Source organism: Pseudoliparis swirei, chromosome 2 (assembly GCF_029220125.1).
Source record: "Pseudoliparis swirei isolate HS2019 ecotype Mariana Trench chromosome 2, NWPU_hadal_v1, whole genome shotgun sequence".
Classification (NCBI taxonomy): Eukaryota; Metazoa; Chordata; class Actinopteri; order Perciformes; family Liparidae; genus Pseudoliparis; species Pseudoliparis swirei.
Window position 1 is genome coordinate 2617664 of NC_079389.1, and position 20688 is coordinate 2638351.

General features: G+C 45.6%; 3 protein-coding genes across 11 annotated transcripts in view; 1 reads left to right on the plus strand and 2 right to left on the minus strand.

Moving 5' to 3' along the window:
- Positions 1–9925, minus strand: part of lmo7a (LIM domain 7a) — a 50771-nt gene extending 40846 nt beyond the window's left edge. For 2 of the 5 annotated variants that reach the window (XM_056438499.1, XM_056438483.1), the window contains exons 1-2: positions 9399–9916; positions 2293–2363 (exon numbers count right to left, since the gene is read on the minus strand). In XM_056438499.1, the coding sequence (XP_056294474.1) occupies positions 2293–2363; positions 9399–9467 (140 nt within the window). In that variant the 5' untranslated portion in view covers positions 9468–9916. Of the gene's footprint in view, positions 1–2292; positions 2364–9398 lie in introns of all 5 variants that reach the window. The other 3 variants (XM_056438514.1, XM_056438490.1, XM_056438505.1) reach the window with 3 other exon arrangements.
- Positions 9926–11283: 1358 nt separating this feature from the next.
- uchl3 (ubiquitin carboxyl-terminal esterase L3 (ubiquitin thiolesterase)) lies at positions 11284–15010 on the minus strand. Of its 4 annotated transcripts, none has more exons than XM_056438525.1 (9): positions 14897–15010; positions 14702–14713; positions 13505–13633; positions 13184–13340; positions 12407–12492; positions 12261–12308; positions 12088–12163; positions 11928–11986; positions 11284–11838 (listed from the first exon to the last, which is right to left on the minus strand). In XM_056438525.1, exons 1-9 carry the CDS (start codon positions 14936–14938, stop codon positions 11755–11757), a joined length of 693 nt encoding a protein of 230 aa, XP_056294500.1. In that variant the 5' UTR covers positions 14939–15010; the 3' UTR covers positions 11284–11754. The 4 variants fall into 4 exon arrangements, with proteins under 4 accessions (XP_056294500.1, XP_056294509.1, XP_056294514.1 ...); XM_056438534.1 differs by having other exon boundaries at positions 14402–14713; positions 14897–14999; XM_056438539.1 differs by lacking the exon at positions 12261–12308 and having other exon boundaries at positions 13505–14713; positions 14897–15000.
- A 1510-nt stretch (positions 15011–16520) lies between these two features.
- commd6 (COMM domain containing 6) lies at positions 16521–19395 on the plus strand. Of its 2 annotated transcripts, XM_056438569.1 has the most exons (8): positions 16521–16755; positions 16950–17387; positions 17498–17556; positions 17832–17897; positions 17972–18048; positions 18287–18458; positions 19051–19203; positions 19284–19395. In XM_056438569.1, exons 2-8 carry the CDS (start codon positions 17381–17383, stop codon positions 19332–19334), a joined length of 585 nt encoding a protein of 194 aa, XP_056294544.1. In that variant the 5' UTR covers positions 16521–16755; positions 16950–17380; the 3' UTR covers positions 19335–19395. The 2 variants fall into 2 exon arrangements, with proteins under 2 accessions (XP_056294544.1, XP_056294537.1); XM_056438562.1 differs by lacking the exon at positions 16950–17387.
- The last annotated feature ends 1293 nt before the right edge of the window (positions 19396–20688 follow it).

Here is a 20688-nt window from a genome sequence, read left to right on the forward strand (position 1 = left end):
GGGTTTGAAAGGGATCCTTAAGTCCAAGAGGTAAAATAAAACACATACAAAAAACAATAAATACCTCAAATAAAAAAAAAAATCTAAATTATACAAATATTATATTTTAGTAAAGTAAAATAGCTAATGCCACAATGTAAATATTGAACAGGTGAAAGTCTTGCTTCCACAAGTTCAATCACAGAATTAGCAGCCAAACTTACTCCGATTAATCTGCTGATTATTGATCTATAGAATATGAAACACCAGAAGTGAAAAAATACACAATCACAATTACAACTCAAGGCAGCGTCATCAAATATCTCAACTTCTCCAACCATCAGCCCGAAACATAAACACATCACATATTCTATAACACAAGTCAAGGAGCACGTTTCCCTCCTCAAAAGAAGCTCAAGCAACCAATCGGTGACCACCACGGTGGCCAATTTAATTAAACCTTTATTTAACTAAACCTTTATTTAACCAGGTGAGACCCTTTGAGGTTAAAACAGACAGGCAGCAACATAAAAAACACAGAATAAGACGAGTTAAAATAAACTCAAAGTTAAGAGACGGTGACATAACCGAGTTAATTTAAGAAACGTTGACATTTTTGGGAACCTGCCTCCATTTCTTTCATTTGATATTTCAAAGCAGGGAGAGGGATCAGCTCTTTGAACTGGATTGTCAGTAGAGATGCACAAACTTCACTAATATGAACAACTTAGTATTCTTTTTTTAAATTGTTTTTATCCGTGCAACATGTTTCACATGTCAGCATTAGCTTTTTTATGTAACGTAACCGAGTCTGCAAATGTGAGAGTGAGGACGTCTTCGTCTCGGGCTCTCTGGGCGCAGCAGACGGGATGTGAGCGGAGCGGCTCGACAATAGATGCGGAGAAAGAATGCGACAGGAATGTGATTTGAAGGTTCGCCGTTTCACAATAGAAAGCGGCGATGTGTCGTCAGATAACACACACACACGAACACACACACACACACATACACTGTAAGCCAAGAGGGATGTAATCATGTGTGCGACCCGCACTAAGAGCAGCTGTGATAACCACAACACAATGGGACCGGAGGCCGAGCATCTAGAAACGAGGTGAAAGCGATGGTAATCTTGAGCCCACCTCTTCCTCGCGCTGAGGGAACGCCAACAGCCCCCTGACAGCCCCCCCCCCCCCCCCCTGAGCAGTCGGTGGAGTCAGGCCCGGCTCAGCAGAACGATGCTGATTGAGGTTCACGGGCCGCTGGTAATTACAGCTTCCCGCTGATGCGTGCAAATCACATCGCTGTGGTCCGTCCACACACACACACACACGCTTATGTATGAAAAAGGGACGTGGTGCTAACCCTATCACACACACACACACACACACACACACACACACTCACATTGCTGATCTGAGAGAAGTCTTTGAAGAGCAGCCGGTGAATCGATGTAAAAGCATCGACCTCCGGTTCTGAATAGTGAAGCTGATGCTGGTTTCATTATCTTCAACTTGCATTCCCTCTACTGGCCACCAGGGGGCGACTCCTCTGATTGTATAGAAGAAGTCTAATTGGATTGAAGTCTAGTATATTATGACTGTACTTCTCTCTTGATGTATTCCCTCAGTAAACATTGTAAACATGACTTTATGTTTCAGTCTCTAGTTTCAAGTCTTCTTCAATAAAGCATGATGTCATCATTTAGTAAATGATGGTCATTTAGAGTCACACAGGCCATAAAGCAGGGGACGCTTTAGGGCGGGGCTTACTGTGATTGACAGGTCGCTGCCAGAGCCGGACACGGCGTCTCCGCATCACTCCTCCGAAGTCAAAATATGTTCACTTCCGTTCACCGGTTGCAAAAAAAAAATCCAGGACGGCGACGACCAAAGCGCAAAACTTGAGGCTTCAAAACGTCCTTCCACAAACCAACAGGGCTACGTTGGTTTGTTCGTCCGCTACCGGATGTACGGACGACTACACTCACCGGTTCACGTCAAGCACCTGGAACACATCCGTCAAACACTAACTCCTCTCGAAGCGGAGCACGCTCCCCATCCTCAGACGACTCTCCGGAGGGCCGGGCCGACGCCGGAGGCGTTGCCAAGGAGCGCACGGCACACGCACCGTGGTGCCGTCTGGAAACACGGCGAGGCTCACAAACAACCAGAGACCCGGCAGATAAGGGAGGGGGGGGGGGGGGGTTGCTACGCCTGGGAAAGATCAGCAACACTTACGCCAGAGTGCAGAACCTTAAGGAGAGCACAAGAGATGAGAGAGAGAGAGAGAGAGACGCCTGGGGACAGTACTTACTCGCTCAGCAGAACTCCGTTCTCCAGCGCCGATCGGAAGTCCTCGCTCCCGAATTTTTTCTCTGTGACTGCCTGGAAAGAGAGAGAAAGAAGAAGAAAAACAAACAAGTGATTCAAAAACAATGAGTGAAATAGTGAGAGGGGTTGGGTGAGTAGAGAAGGCGGGGGAGAGTTGGTGTGTGTGTGTGTGTGTGTGTGTGTGTGTGAACGGGGTGGGGACGTCGGAGAAGAAAGGTAGGATGTGGAGAACAGTAGCGGAGGAAGTGAGAAGGATTTCCTTTGAGCTCCGACAGTGTCTGTGGCACACAGTTGAACCCTTCAGGTATTCCTCGGGAGGCTCGTCGCCCCTGGACTTCACACTGGAGAGGTGTGACTGAAGGTCGCCGGTGAGACTAAAGGTCGCCGGTGAGACTAGAGAGGTCGTTGAGCCGGGACGTCCAGAAAGAGGGAACAGGCTCGGGATTATCTGGAGCGCTGCAGGACCACGAGGCTGTGACCCCTAAAGTCAAACCACCACTGGAACACCAAGAGCCCTTATACAGGCGTACACACACACACACACACACACATACATACACACACACAAACACATAAAACAGACACATGCACAAACACACAAATACATACACACACGCACACATACATACACACACACATAAAACACACAAACACATAAAGCACACACAAAACACACACACACACATGAATCACACACACAGAAAATACACGAGCACACACAAAACACACAAACATAAAACACACATAAAATACATGCACGCACACACACACACACACACACACACAGATAAAGCACACACAAACATAAAACACACACACAGTGTGTGCTCTACTGTTGTCGTTTCCTTCATGCAATCTGCATTTCCTTTAAAAAGCCATAAGGACATAGTGTCCATGTATGTATGGAAAAAAAAAAACTCAAATATCCTATCTCTAAATATTAGAATATCATGTGAGCCTTGACAAACACTCAGCTGTTATAAATCTTTTTTACTTGGTCTGAGGAAATATTAAAATTTTATGAGATAGGATTTTAGAGTTTTCTATATATATATATGTTTTATTCCTCTGTATACTTAATGTTGTTATTGTATTTAATTTGTATCTTTTATTAATGCTCTAATGTGCACCCGCTGCTGTGATCCTGCAACTTCCCCACTGTGGGAATAATAAAGAAATATCTGATCTGATCTGATCTCAGATGTGCAGCTGTTGTTGTGCGGCGTCAGATTCACGCCGACGCTCCTCCACTTCCTGTTGTGATGTTTCCATCGAGGCCGCGGTCAATCAGCACCTGAGCTGCTGCACAGCGCCCAATGAGAGCGTCCGCTCCACCAGGTCTGAACACTCTTCTCTATTTTATCCAATATATTCATCGTTTAAAGACATCTGGATGTCATGAAGACATAAAGGTCAGAGACGTGTTCGATACAGGTGTTTACGTGGTAGGACGCTCATCGGTGCTTTGCAATGTGTGGAATCTTTTTCTGGAGATCTGGATCCGACCCAGAATATGAACCAGTTGGCCCGCGCCGGCTCCCAGCCACCGGACCAGTTTGTGAGATAATATGCAAAACGAGCCAAAGAACCGGCTGAACCGCTTCTGATGAACCGTGGAGAACATTAATGACCTCACACGCGGTGAGACTTTGACACTCACAGGTACGACAGCACCAAAAGCACACACACACACACACACACACACACAGGCACTTACAGGCACACACACACACACACTTACAGGCACACACACAGGCATACAGGCACACACACACACACTTACAGGCACACACACACACTTACAGGCACACACACACGCACACTTACAGGCACACACACACTTACAGGCACGCATACAGGCATACACACACACTCACTTACAGGCACACACACACGCTCACTTACAGGCACACACACAGGCACACTTACAGGCACACACACACGCTCACTTACAGGCACACACACAGGCACACTTACAGGCACACACACACGCACACTTACAGGCACACACACACACACTTACAGGCATACACACACACTCACTTACAGGCACACACACACGCACACTTACAGGCACACACACAGGCACACACACACACTCACTTACAGGCACACACACAGGCACACTTACAGGCATACACACACGCACACTTACAGGCACACACACACTTACAGGCACGCACACACGCATACAGGCATACACACACGCTCACAGGCACACACAGGCACACTTACAGGCACACACACAGGCATACAGGCACACACACTTACAGGCACACACACACACAGGCACACACAGGCACACTTACAGGCACACACACGCACACTTACAGGCACACACACACTTACAGGCACACACACAGGCATACAGGCATACACACACGCTCACTTACAGGCACGCACACACGCATACAGGCATACACACACACTCACTTACAGGCACACACACACGCTCACTTACAGGCACACACACAGGCACACACAGGCACACTTACAGGCACACACACACTTACAGGCACACACACACAGACTAACGCAGGTCGAGCTATTGAGTGAGTGATCAGCAGCTGTCCATTCACGCACCTCACTGTTGTGTATTGATCAGACAAGAAGACACGCTTATCAACTCCAGTGTTTACCATTATAACAGGGTGAAATTCAAACATTAAAGAAATTACAGATTTCTTTAAACATTTAGGACTTTACAAAATGTCCTAATTGATACATTAAAATTGTTTGATTGACATCTGCATTATTCATTTCCTGGAACTCTTGGGAAATCTATATACAGGACTTTTCTTAACATACAAAAGTCTGACTAATTTTATAAACTCTTCCTTGGTCCAGTAAAATGTTTTAATGTTAGCATAATTTAAGCTAAATCTCAGAAATGATCTATAAAGATACATCAGTTCATTGTTTACTTTTATATGTTCGTGTATGATTTGTCGACATCTTATTTTGATAAACGGATGTTGTTTCACGTGGTTCTTTTCTTCTTCTGGAGTTAATGTCGGTTAGCAAACCAGTCATTCAGGCATTAGAACAAGTTTGTCAGCAACAAAATATTTCATAACAAAAAAAGAAATGTTGATGAAAAATTTACTCGCACTGTGTCTAATTTTATACAGGCACACACACAGGCACACACACAGGCATACACACACACACACACAGGCACACACACACACACAGACACACACACACAGACCTCTGAAGGGACACGAGCAGCTGAACACAGGCCGGAGACACCCCGGAGTGACCTGTACAGTAGTAAGAGTGACCTGGGGGGCCGCGCCATCACCAGATGCTGACAACAGGGAGCGCACACACACACACACACACGGTTACATCTACGTGCTCCTCTTCCACTGGAGCTCCCTCAAGGTGTTTGATGGGAAAAGAAACACACACACACACACACACACACACCCACTAAGCCGGTTGTCGCGTAGCAGTTTTCTTCCCTCTTATCGTCATCATTAGGGGTATTAACTTCCCTTCTTTCTTTTTTAAACCCAGCTTGCCTTCCTGCCGTCGCTCCCTCAAGAATGCGGGCCTTCAGAAATCCCATTCGGACTCTTCAGGTGCTCCGATGCTTGTGTGGAATTAAATATCGTCACTATTATTGCAATGAACCCCGAGGGTAACGTGTCGGTGTAGAACACACAATCAGAGGGGTCGAGGATTTCTTCTGCAGAGGACATGGCGTGCGGGTCGCCGGAGGGCAACTGGGACACCGTACCCAATACCTCAGGAGGGTTGAACTTGGGAGACGTCCACCAGCGGCGGGATGAGGGACATCAGAGGTCCACAGCATCGTGTGATTGGCTGCTTTGTGTCGGAGCATGTGAGGAACTCTCAATACGGCCCTTTTCGAAGCAGCAAGAAAATAAATGGAACATCTCACACAGATTAAAGGCCGTGGGTTATTATTACAGGGCCTTAAACCAGATCTGGGGCTGTAGTGAAGCCCAATGTAAAAATAATAATAAAAACTGCTTTTAAAAAGAGCCAGTGGAACTGGATGGATCTCTGAGGATAATCGTTTCAAACATCTCCATCACAAGATAAACAAAAGAGAAGCTGGCATGAGGCATCCATGTCTATGAATACATCTCATAACATCTCATAGAGCAGCTCCAATGAGATGACGTGATCTTCTGACCGGCAGGTTGCACGAACACTGACGCTTGTTCTGTGCTCGTCAACACTTACACACACACACACACACGGCCTCCCTTATCCAATTAACAAGGGCCTCCATTCTTGCAGCCGGCGTTCTAGGACGCGCCGCACTGCGCCGGCTCCGCCCGCCGCCATGGCAGCGGGCGGATGCAGGAATGTGTCCATGTGACCGGCTCCAGAACATTTGGTCTGCTACGTTTTATATAACAATCCCACCGACCGCGCCGCGCACACATGCCTCGGTTTAGAGGGCTGTGCAGCCGGAGAGCAGTTTGTTAATCATTCGGGGGCCGAATCCAAGAGCCACAAATCTCTGACTCAGAGGGCCGGCTGTGCCAGAGCGTGGGCTCTCTGTGTGTTTCCATTACGCTGCCCCCCTCCCCCCCCCCCACACACACACAAAAACCTCATAACTACCATGTTAATACACCCGGCCTGCACCTTTTACCTTTTCAACTTGCTTTCTGCTCACCCAAAGAAAATACTCCAGCCCCCCTAATCCTCCTGCCTGAGATCATGCCCCCCCTCCCCCCCCCCCCCGCTCCGAGGCGCACGAGGTAGGGCCGCCACAATGGACCAGTGTGCGAGCGCGAGAGACACACACTGATGTCACATCGGAAGAATTCAGACCCCCCCCCCCCCGTGAAATTAGAACAATATTTGTTTAGTTGCAGCCCCTCCAGCGGCTCCCTGCTGGGAGGAGAAGCTGCGCGAGAAGAGGAAACATCATTTCACCCGCTAGTAAAAGAAAAAAGAAAAAGAAAGAAAGAAAGAGAGAGAGTCTCACGGGCGGTTGAGTGGAAACTTTAAATGATTTGACATTTTAGAAATTAAATGGGACTTGTTTTTAAAGAGCTGTTTTGGGGGGGGGGGAGGTGTTGTCAGCTGTTTTGCATTCTGATGTCATGCACTACAGGAAAGAGGAAACTTTATGACCAACAAGTAGCATTTCTATAGAAAATGCAGAACTTGATGAAACCTCTACTCTATATATGCATCACACGTTTGACATCATTGATAATAAATAGCACACAAGGTGTGATTGTTTTCCTTTCTGATTCATCGCTGACACACGGAGCAGCAATGTTAGTGTTCTCTGTATGAGTCGAATATGCTCTCTAATGAAATATGACCACGATCCTTCCATGTGTGTCATCAACGAGGTGGGAACCACAAACCCGGAGGAGTCACCGCTCTGGGTGGCTCTGTTCTTACGGTGTGGGCGAGACGAGGAGGATCACTCAGAGACGGGCTAATTACTCTGAACCCCGGGGAACATTACATTAAAAACATCAATGGGCAGGTTTTGAGGCAAGATCTAACCCAAAAAAAAGGAAGCAGCTTGAAAACAATGATGCTGATGACGATGATGATGCTGATAATGATGATGAATGGGCTCAAATCCACCTGTACTCTGAGAACAGGTGGGATAGAGGACATGGCTGAGGCTGGGAGTAGCTTCAAGCCACACGGTTTCAAGTGGTTGAAGCAGTGCCGCCGCTCCCATAACGCACACTACGCGCTGTGCGTAGGGCACACCAAGAAATAGGCAACAACAAAAAATCATCAGTTATAATGCCGATATAATTTCAGTATAAAAATAGTAGACCTTGACCTTTGACCCGATCGATCCCAAAATCTAATCAAATGGTCCCCGGATAATAACCAATCATCCCACCAAATTTCACGACCTTGACCTTTGACCCGATCGATCCCAAAATCTAATCAAATGGTCCCCGGATAATAACCAATCATCCCACCAAATGTCATGCTATTCGGTTTAATACTTTTTGAGTTATGCGAGTAACACACATACAAATAAATAAATAAATAGCGATCAAAGCAAAACCTTCCGCATTTTCAATGTGAAGGTAACAAGAGATATATTTAATTGCTCCAAAAGTTACGAGGAAAGCCCCCCCCCCCCCCCCCAGGGGGTCCCTTTCCTATCTCAGGGGGGGGGGGCATCATGAAGGAGTTATGCTTAGGGAACCAACATGGCGAGCAGCGGCACTGGGCTGAAGTGACACACTTCGGCTGTGTCTACTACCGGACACTTGAGCACTTCAAGCACTGCCTTTCAGTGCTTAGGGCGCCACTGACAAAACCAGCAGCATTCAGTGCACTGAAAGTACCCGGATGGCGCACTGCAAACGGGCAACAAATGCAGTGTAAAACGATGGACACTACTCGCCCTAAACGGCCGCCATCTTGGCTACGTAGCGGAAGAGGAGGAGCCCTTTCCGCCAGCTTTTCATTTTATTTCTAAAACAATGGCGGACGAGATGGCTACGGTAGCACAAGCGGTAGACCACGAAGCTACAGACCGTAAATGGGGTGGACCGTAAATTCCACATGGGGTGGAGAAAGGGGTCAACAAGGGACAAAAAGAGGGCAAGAAGTGCATTCATTTTGTCAGTTTAAGTTTCGCGGGTATCGCAAGCAGATTTGCGTACGTCACTCCCGGCTTAATTTCGCGGGTGCCGTGAACAGATTTGCGTCCGTCACTTCCGCCAAGTGGTTAACGTAAGTGTTCCATTTGATACAGCACTTATCAGCCACGGAGTGCACTACAGATGTCAGTGCACTGTATTGCAGTGTACTTCGTAAAGTGTCCGGTAGTAGACACAGCCTTAGACTCTATTTTACCCAGGAGAGGTCAAAGGTGACGCGAGGGTCCATGAAGCTATATTGTTCAAGGCTACTTTCATCGCGGACTCTGGTGGTTCAGCAGCTGAGCTCAGGGAAGTAAACCTCGGGGTCAGGAGAAGCTTCAAAGCGTCTTTAAAGTGAAGAAATACACACAAGAACACCGTCTCCCCTGAATGGATTGTGGTGACTTCCGTCAGTGAGGGCAAAGAAAGTTATTTAAAGAGTTAAAAAAAAAAAGTTCTCACTCACCTCGATCCACCTCTGCGCCTCCACGTAGGCTTCGTCGCAGCTGACCGCGGACCGCTCGCGCCATTCCATCCCGGTAACGTGTTATCCGAGCTGCACCGGCGGGACCGAATGGGTTCCTACACGGAGAGTCCGAGGATATCAAATGTGGGCCGGTCCGAAACCAGCAGACACAACAGAGGCACACACATACAAAAAAAAAAGAGAGAAAAAAAACTAGACGAGACTAATGAGAGCACGGGCCGGTAAAACGTGTAAATCACATTCCTCATTCATTAAAAAAACCGCCTCTTATTGTTCGTTATTTCCACCCGGCCCGCCGCTCGCCTGAATGCACTTTGGACCGGCAGCGCGTCATTCCCCTCGCGCGGGCGGCCGGCCCCGGGTCCTTTCATCCGGCACACCTGTGGCGCGCGCGCGTCGCTTTGTATCCAGAGACACTGCGCGCGGCTAGCGACGGCGGGCTGCACCTCGGCCCCGAGTTTGGTTTCGCCCGTGGGGGTGGGGGGTGAGCGGCTTCCAGGTGAACGCTCGCTTCAGCTGGACCGTTATCTGTCTCTGCAGAGATTATTTTTAGCCCAGTTTTTATGTTCTTCTTCCCCTGCTGACGGAGTAGAGTCCGCAGCGCGCGCGCGCACGCACGTACGTACACAAGCACACACAAGTTCCTCGTGGGCCGAAGAGTATTATTAAAGGTGTCATAAAATGTTAAAACAATAAAGTCAGTGAAGTCCTTGGACTCTTCAACTTGGAGGCGTTGCCTCAAGCTGCTCTCCTGCAGCGCCACCCAGCGGCGGCTCGGGGGCAAGGCCTAGAAACAAGGTTGAAGGTTTTTTATTTGCAATTTGTGCCGAGACCAACAGTCCAGAGACATTGGAATGGTTTTGCAGAGCTCTGAGTCAACAGAGGTACAAACACACTATAATAAGAACAAATATAAAAACACACTGTACATAAGGTGGTTTACAGTATTAGGTACAGTTTAAAAAAAACACATTAACATAAAAAAGGAGGGCAGAGGTTAATAGATAGGCTAGTGTTGAGTGCTGTTCCTAGCTTGTGAATACAAACAGATTACGTGAGGATATTACACAGAAGTGACTTTAAAATAAAAATTAACCGGTATGTCGTTTTACCCCGCTTCATTTATTTGACTAAAATTCGCCATACAAAACCATTGATGTGACTGCAACACATTGTATAGATTAAAAACACCAACACAGTATAGAGTGGTTCAAATCAGCCTGCTGATGTCAGATAACGAGATATTCAGTCAAATTAGGATGAATGTGGAGCTTTTAGAGCAGGTTGCATGTTTCCTATTTTAGAGTATCTCATTTTGCCATTTGAGTGAGCACAGAAGTCGTTCAGGGATAAATGTTCCACAGGTACAACACAAGAAACCCCCGGCTTTGCCCAGTGGTGTCTCGGTAGAGCGTCTTGAAATGAGACCTATCGTCCCATTTCACAATATAATCTCAATAGTTGAATCCTCAGTACACACATGGAGGAGTCTCTGCATTTACAATATCTCCTCCATCCTGGAGGAGAGGATTCTCTTTTGCCTTCTTTGTCCCCTCGATCACAACTTTAACCGGTCATCTCACTGAACATCTTAAATATAACCCCACAAACTTCCTAAGTAATTCATAACACAACAGTTCAGTGTGTTGTACATTGAGAAAACACAAGTTTGATCGGCATGTTTCCTCTTCACTTAGCCTCCAAATCTGGACCAGAATAAATATATATATTATTATAATGTAATTCTCTTCAGCAGCCCAGATAAAGCTGTAGACATCTGGCAACAAACCCATTGAAGTACAATATAGATATATATATTTTTTAAAGGTTGATGATGGATAAATAACTACGATGACAACCAGAGTAGTGTTCTGAAATTTGCTTTTTTATTTGACAGAATCTAGGCACCTTCCACGTGGATGTACAGTCTGCATGTTTCTGCTACAGGAAGAGAGTCTCTTTGAACCCACAGTAAAAATAAAAGGAGAAGAAGTTGAGCCGAGGAATCTTTTGTCAATTTCCTTTTTGATTGAAAGCCACATGTAAACACACTGAAGTGTCGTGATAGTGCAGCAGATATCCGTTTTACAGTTTGAGGGTTCAGCCGGGGGAGGGAGGGGAGGAGAGGAGGGAGGGTTTTGATCTCAACAGGAAATACTTATAGCAGCACTCAGATTTCTTTAGAATTCCAAGCGGTTCATAACAAAAAGATGTAACATTACTTCAGCATGATAACCCTGATATGCGTGTTCCCCCCCCCCCCTGCAAAAATCCCAATGAAGTCAGCACTGAGAATGTTTGGCAGTAATGTTTTTTTTCTTACAAGTGAGCTTCCTCAATCTTTGGAGAGGGCGATGATGGTGAAGCGCAGCTCCTGAGGGTCGCGGGCCATGAAGGCCTTACAAACCTTTGCGGCGTCCTGCGGGGGAAATCAAACACACGGTGACTTGCAACTCAACCAGAGGCGATATTTATTCATTTTGTTTGTTTTATTCTGTGCCGTCTCACCTCCAGGAAGCTATCTTCTGAGGTTTTTCCATGGACGATGGGGAAAGGCTTCCGGCCATCTACATACATGCACAAATGTCAAATAAAAAGCGGATTTGAGTAATCATCATCAATGAGACAAATGCTGCTCAACATTTTAGAGGGTCAGGGGTCAACTCACCCAGTTCATACAACTGTCCTCCAACATTCACAAAAGATATAAAATGCAGGTTCACTTTCTCGTCTAAACTCGGAGCCTTAAACAAGACAAAGTGATCCCAAGTTAAAACACATTCTCAAGAAACAGAAAACTCTAAACATGTTCTTGTCGGCTGGAACATCGTCAGAACACACCTCCGTTTGTCCCTCCTGTGCACTGGATTCATGTGTAACGCGTATACTCTGAAACAGACGACGAGCGTGGGCGGTGTTGTCATGTTATTGTAATTATGTTCATTTCACCAATCTCCTACAAAAAGGTGTACGCCGAGTTTCCTTACCTCGTCTTTTTCTAGGAAGGCTGCCTTTTCCTCAGAGCTCATTTTGGAGCTTTGTTCAATGAACTTCTTCAGGGGGGAATCGGGCTCTGCGACAAAAGGACAACATGCAGTAAGATCTACAGAAAAAACCCCATAGCAGACCACCCATTATAATATTCAGCAATATTAGAAATTGATGCATCGCTTTCTCTGTAATCTGTTGTACATGTAGCTGCTAGTATACACTCATAAAGCCATGATGTCATCTCTCTGCTCCTTTAGAAATGTCATTGAATAAGTGTTTGCCGCACATCTTAACGTTTTGTGCTGAACAATGACGTCACTTTCCATTTTTCCAAAATGAAAAGGACCTTAAATGGAACATTCAGTTAGATTCTTTGAGGGGAAACTTGGTGGTTTATAAATTTCGATGGACTAATCAGTTGTTAGTTGCAGCCCTAGAGTCACTCAGGGGGCTCCAGCTACAAATGCCTGACAACCTATGAGAGATTATGATTGCTTTTTGCTTCTTCATTTAGAAAGCAGTACTCCGGCACATAAAAACTCCTAAAATGTGTAGGAGTTTAAAAATCCACTATCAGTCGACGTGTAGTTTCAACAAATGATATTGTAATGTGTAGTTATGCATTTGTACGGTAGATTAATAAATGTATTCTGGTATTTGCAATGTAATACAAAGCGGTGAGCTGAGAAATTATATAAATTTCAACCCTTTCCAATTTGAGATTCTTTCTCATCTCGATCATCGACGATGACGCAGTCAGAATGAACACTCACCGAACTCCAGGCGGTCCTGGTTGTTCGCCACTGCATGAATTAATCCTATCGTTCCACAGGCGTTCCCGATAGTTTGCTTGATGAAGTAGACGTCGGGGGAGACCTCCTGCCGCTCGCCCTTCAGTTTCTCCTCCTCTTCTTGCTTGAAAGCCTCATACTGGACACGAGGATTAGAGGAGAGATATCGCTGAACATTGATTTGGAATCGCATGGACGTGATCCTGTAAAGCCACAACATGCATGCATAACGTGGAGACCTTCAATATGGACAATGTGACCACGCAGTTAATATATATTATGCCAAAGTTGTGCAAGAAGTACCGTATCGGTCATTGGGAAGAGAAGCAGCACTGCACACACTGGTCTTGGCACCATGCTGAGGAGCTCTTGATCCAACCCGTAGACATCTCCAAATTGCCAGGTTGGTCTCATTCCCAAGCAGTTGACGAACTACAACAAAAGAAGCCGAGAATTCATTTGTGCGCATGCAGAGACGACAGCTCACCTGACAATAAGGTAGAGGAGTTGAACTCAGATCGGTTGTATGTAATAGATGGCTTCGGGTATACCATATTCTTGTACGGTCTAGAACAGGGGTCGGGAACCTATGGCTCGCGAGCCATATATGGCTCTTCCGGTGACGACATATGGCTCCGACAATTTTGAGGTAAAAAATAAATATATCTCCGCCCGCCCTCCTGTAATTTTCTCTATCGCGCCAGATTACAGCAGAAGTAATTTAAGGTCCCTTTCTTAAAGAGCACGTCTTTGTTCTTTTATTAAACAGCCGTCTGTTATTGATCGTCTCTACAGCAGCATGTCATTCTGTCTCTACGTGTCAAAATACTATATGGCTCTCACTGAAATATATTTAGAAATATTTGGCTTTTATGGCTCTCCCAGTCAAAAAGGTTCCTGACCCCTGGTCTGGAATATAATAAAATAAAAAAGTAAACTACACTAAAAAGTAATATTCACTGCATGACGGCATACTAAAGTTGTGTTCATTTTTGTTCTATAAATAATGAATTTCTGGTAACAAGTATAGGAAAGAAATAGCAATTTACAATAATAAAAGACAAGGTTGTAATCAAACTAAACTTTAATGAAAACCTAAATCCCATATGCACAATAGTGCGTGTTGACTGGTTACACAAATCAACTAGGAATGTACCAATTTAACAGTCTGTCTCCCCCGTGACACATAAACATAGTTACACTGTGCGGGATGAGCTCGACCACGTGACCCTGATGAACCCGCACACACTGGACGTCCAGCCGCTTCCCATCGTCACACGTGACCAGCACACAGTCATTAACCCGGGGTAACGGCGACACCTTCACTCAGAGGGGGGTTTAATGGCTCTCATTTCCCGGTGGATGTTACTAAACAGTTCCCGGACAGCCGACTGGAATTAAACCAACTTAACTTGACTCTCGTTGTAGGAGGCCTTGTCCCATGTCGCCGATTATTGAGACCCACCTGGTGTTACATTTAAATCAGAAGAAGATGCTCACCTTGGTCATGACCTGGAACGGAACAACACAAATACAAAATGATTAAGCGAGTTGCTTGGTGGATTTTGGCCCCACCGGCATGTCGCTTTTGTTCTAACTGCGAGCTAAACAAGTTAGCTAGCCCTCACATGCTCGTGAATGAATGGCCTCGATAATAAAAACAATAACGGTTGAAGAAGTATCAACGACACATACTTCTGGATTTGACTCCAGGGGCAACCAGCGTGGACTTTCCATCTTGAAGTAACGTCGACTGTTACTTTCCTGTCTGCCGAGAGCTGAAAGTGATTCAACAGAATCTGTTTGACAGCTCAAATTCACTTCCGCGTCAGGAGAGCGCACTATGGCGTTTATATAAATTGTAGGGGTGCTTGTTTTTTCCTAAACCATAAATAAATTCCCACCCAGGACTTAAACCATAATAATACAAGTTCCACGTATTTTAAGCGTATTTATGTTATTTTATTCTACCGTGGATAACTGTGTCATAGTTCTCTGTCTGGAATAAAAATATGTTTTTACTGTGCTTCCCGTACCGCCCAGCAGTGGATTGTTCCACTTCAGAAAGACTCCCCAGTGCTTGTCGTGGCCCACTCGCGTTCTTTTTGACACAGTACAATATTTCTTCCGACGTGTTTCTATTTTTTTTTACTGATACTTTTTCCATTAAAAAAAATCTCATTCTCCCAGAATTTTCCAAGTTTGTAGTTGTTCATATCGCTGTCGCCTCTTGGGGGCGCTGTTGTGCTGCATTAGCTTAGTCAGCCGTTACACTACTCTAAAGATCCTCATCCTTTAGTTTAGAACTTTAGATTATCCCCTCAATATTCTTCATGCAAACTGTCTCCAATATAGACACTTCAAGTTTGATGTATGGCTTTTGTGAGTGGATTTCTGAGGGATTGCCATTCTTATTATTAAAAAAGAAAAGACCCTTTAATGTGTCAGGATACTCACTATGAGGCTAATTGTGTGAAGAGCAACACCATGCCCACAATGCCTATGTTTAACCAATAACTTTTGTAATTGTCTTGCAAACCCTCCGCAGTAAAAGAATAACTGCAGTGGTTGGTCATCAACCGGCATGTGGTTGCGTCACATCCAATTTAAAACAATATATTCATTGTTAAGCTTGTTTTCTTTAGTTTCGTCCATCTTTGCTTATCCAACTAGTCTTTCTGAAAACTTTTTTTTCCCAAAGTACCCTTTAAAATAAAACTTGTGCTACTTTTAAAGCACATTCTGTACTTATTAGCAAATTATAAGCGGATTATTATCCAACTTGTCAAATGTATTAAAAAGAAGACCCACATATTGCCTGGAGACAGTTCATTAATTACATCAACAACAATATGTCTGTGCATGATTCATATTGATTTATTTCAGAGACAAAACACTTTCCTAAACATTAATATGCAGTAACAAATATAGGAATACAAAGCCCCTTACATGGATCATACAATATCCCAAATAAGGTTTCCAGACCAGAGGAGCTCTTCTGTTTCAGGAGATTCAGTCAGTGCATGCAGTGTGAACGTTTTGTCTAGTTGTCTATAGTTAAGATAGTTTGGGCATGCAGAACTAGAGGCAGCTATTCTGAGTCTTACTTTGCATTCTCTTCCTATTCTAATTACTCTCTCTATCCATCCAGTCTCTCTAGAAAAGGTTCTGTAGCTCGGAGCTTCAGAGCCGATCAGCAGGTCGCCTCTGTGAAGAATGAAGCTGCTGTCAGCCCAAACCTCAAAGTGGACGATGACCCTCCAATGCACCAGGTGGCGCTGTGCGCGCTTCGCCATTGTTGAGAAACGCCGAGGAAGAAACAAGAGCAGTATTATCGATCGTCTTGAACGAGAGGACTTTTCTCTGCACACAAAGTATCTCTGTCTGTTACTCGTTGTGTTTTTAAGGATAGCAAATCACTCAAGCGAGAAAGTCGCTGAGGTGGCAACACTACGCGTCGGTCAACCGTGAGAGAGAGAGAGAGAGAGAGGGAGAGAGAGAGGGAGCCAGAGAGGGAGCGAGAGAGAGGATGCCAGCAGCAGAGGACTCGTATGGTGAGTTTTCCTTTCCACCAGGTTACTTCGTGTTTTCACTAGAATGCAGTTGCCCTTTGGAGACGAGTCTGCGTCTCCCACCCGTGGGCTGAGCTCCACACGGTGGCTCGTGCCTCTGTACCTGTAACATTAGTGTGAGCTGAACTATACCCAACTTTACCCTCACCGGTAGCCATCTTTGTTTTGATTTTAAGAGGCACCGCTTGGCCGGACCGGTCCATACCATGATGTATGAAGAGCAGGACCGGTCCATACCATGATGTATGAAGAGCAGGACCGGTCCATACCATGATGTATGAAGAGCAGGACCGGTCCATACCATGGATGTATGAAGAGCAGGACCGGTCCATACCATGGATGTATGAAGAGCAGGACCGGTCCATACCATGGATGTATGAAGAGAACCGGACCGGTCCATACCACCCATTCTCAAATACAAGCTCTCTCCCTGTCGACCCTTTTTGGGTCGGACTCTGCATAATTGAGCAATAAGTGAAGCATCCGAACGTCACTTCAGAGTATTGTCTATTTCCTAATGTAACATTTGTTTGCGAGACCTTGAGTTGAATCGACTGAGATGTTCAGGAGAACATTACCGACCCACTGACATATTTGCAACCGTTCCATGATGGGTGAATAATTTGCGAGATGCTTTTGCAGTTGAATTAGCTCGTGTGCCCTTTTTAAAAAGGCTGTGAGTCGGCGTGATTAACCCGAGACTCGTCTCCCTTCTGTATCGCAGGTGTCAATAAAGTTGTGGACAACATCTGTCAGCTGTCTCCAGATCTGTTGACTGAAGCAGTGAGTATCTATTTGATCTCTCTTTGTGCAGGCGGGAAGCGGGTCAGTTAAAAAGAAGATGATAAGAACCAAGCATACTGTACAGTATTCTGTGAGCGATATATAGAAGTGCTAAGAAGAGGAACGTCACGCGTCGTGTGGTTGTTGTTGGTACTGCCACCAAATAAATATGCTATGATAAAAAGTGGGATTAACAATTATATGTTGCATACAATATAATGGCGTCCATGGCGGTGATGCTGCAGCGCCGCTAACTCGTCTTCTAATCTCCGCAGTGTCAGCACATTCTGATTTATCTTCAGGGGCAAACCGGAGGAGTTGATTCAGCTGAAATTTCTGAGGTGAGTCAATATTTCCAGAGAATATTTCTGAGTTCCTCTTTCATGACTTGTTTTGTTATTTTCTTTCCCTCCAGAGGTTTCAGAGAGCTGGAGTCAGACTCGACCATGAAGCTCTGCAGAACATGATCAGATTTCTCCTGTTAACATTCAGGTATCTCGAGTCCTATTTTCTTTATTATTTGTTCACGCCTCTGAATGTGATTTGTTAAAATGTGCTGTCAGCCCGCGTTTATTCCGTACACTATGGATGTTTGTCCATAATTTTGCATTTGCGTGTTGATTCCGCCTTATAAACCTATTTTTCTCGATCGTATGCGTCTCGCAGAAAGGGCGACATCTTTGCATACAGGTGTACTTTATTGCAGTCTACGTGACATTTGTATCGTCAGGTCCGCTGGGAAGAACCGCCTCTCTGGGGACGACCTAGTCTCGAGGCTGGAGGAAGAAGGCCACCACGCGTGGCCGAAGGGATCCCTGAAGGTGTTTCACGGGCTGTGGAGTGAACACGGTGCGTCGGTCCACGCTCAGCAGGAGGTCCAGGCCGCGCTCAGCATCGGCCAGGTACGCCCAAATCTGAGGACGATGTACACTACCGGTCAAAAGTTTCACAACACTTCCCCCATTTTTCCAGTTTTTATTGAAATGTAAGCAATTCAAGTGACTACAAAGGTCAGTGGCAAACTGCCAGAGGTTAAACTAAAAGGTTTAGGTTACCAACAACTGAAAAATAGTGTATTTCAGAGTTATAGAAAAAGGCCTTTTTCAGGGATCAAGTAATTAAGGGTTAACGACTTGCAGCTGTTCTGTAAATTAAGCCTTGAGTGTTGATGCTCACTATTCCTCCAGGTGTCTCAACTTGTGTTGATTACCTACAAACCCAAACCGTCTGTATAAAGCAGTGTGGGAACAGACTGTTCCTACACCCTCTGAAGCATTATGTGGGCAGGATTGTACTGCAGGAAGTCGTATATTGCTCTTATAATAAAGATAAAAAAGGAATTAACAAAGGAAGACGGACAGACCATGTCGGTCTTTCCTTTAAGAAATTGAGGTGTTCTAAAACTTTTGACCGGTCGTGTATGTATGTTTGTTTATCGATGTACACAAAGCGGGCCTCTACCCGAGGCTGATGAGACTTGGTTTGGCCTCCTAGCTGGTGGACGTGCAGTGGAAGCTCGGCATGGCGATGAGCTCTGACACCTGCCGCTCGCTCAACTCCCCGTACGTGTCTCTGCTGCTGAAGGTCGTCGAGCCCTCTGGGCAGATGCGTCACAGGTCTTTTGAGATGACCGTGCCACAGTTCCAGGTCTGTTGTCATGTCGTCGGTAACATTTTGATCACAGGATGGATTTTTGTGATTGTTTTTCTTTTTTTGGTCCCCTGCAGAACTTTCACAAGCAGTTCAAGGAGATGGCAGCTGTCATGGAGACGGTGTGACTGGTACAAGCTAAGGGCTCATGGAACCATCAGAGAACAGCTTGACACGCGTCTGTCGTCTGTCTGTAGTCTGTCTGTCTGTCTCAGAATGTGGAAACAAAATACAGCACATGTCAGTTGTCTGCTTTGTACTTCCGTTTTTTCCAGAGATTGTGTCGGCGTCGAAATAATGTACTTTTTTTTTTTTTTTGACCAACAGCTTTTCCAAAAGTTTAAAATCCATGTCTTCACTTTGAATGCCAATATGTGTCCTGCTTTATCGAGGGAGCATGAAAACTAATGCGGTCTAATAAGCTATAAATATCAACCTTTTAAAGTTACTATATTGGGTTACCTTTGGCGGTCCCTGTGGACAAAGGTGCTCGTGTTTCCCCTCCTGAGGCGTTGGTGAGAATAAGAAAAGTAAACGTTATTTTCTGATTGTTTCACGCCGCTTCCGTTCCAAGGCACGCATACGACACCGCCACGCCGAGAACGCAAGGCTGCGGGGAGGTGCTGTGTTTCCCGATGTGGCAACTCATACAGCCAGGTGTGCACATGGGCCCACAGACACACACAGCAGGGGGGGCAACACAGCCATGTAACAACCCCTCATCCACATCGGAGAGCTACGGGGGCGCTGTGTATATCTGAAGGAGCTAAAGGGGGAGACTGGTGGCTCGGCGTCAGGTGGTGAGCGGCGTGGGGGGAAAAAACATGCCGCACACCCTCCGTGCTGTTATCGGCCTCTGAACAAGGGAAAAGAAAAGAGAAAATCCAGGCAGCGGGTGGTATAGTGATGATTCAGAGGAATTATTTGTGTGTGTGTACACAACTTATACATATTGTACCCTTTTTATGAATTGTTTTACAGACAAACAACCTGCTCTATAGCTGAACATCATTCAGATGTTTTATTGGTCTACCCCCAGTAGTGTAGACAAATTAATAGAAACACCCGTAGTCAAAATAATGCATTACAACCACCACCAACCACAGCTTCTCAAATGTCCATGAAGTTGAATCCACACCTCTACAATTGTTAAATCACTTTCTGAAGGACTGTTGTATCGGACTGCATTAGTTTTTCCTCACAGTATGTTTTCATAGACGCGGTGCCGTGAAATGCTCCCAGTTTTTATTTTTCTGTTTCTTTTACCGTTTGTGTTGCTTCCCCCCCTGGTGACGCTGAGGCGGCCACCGTGTGGCCCTGAGGAGACCGTCGCCCCGCTCCTCTGTCCCGACAACGATGCAATAAACTATGATTTACGTGTAAACCTCGGAGGGGTGCGTGGTTATTTCATCCCATCGTCACAGCTCTGAGCAAAGTAAAACACTCCCATGTGCAGATTATGTCCAATTGCATATCTAGACA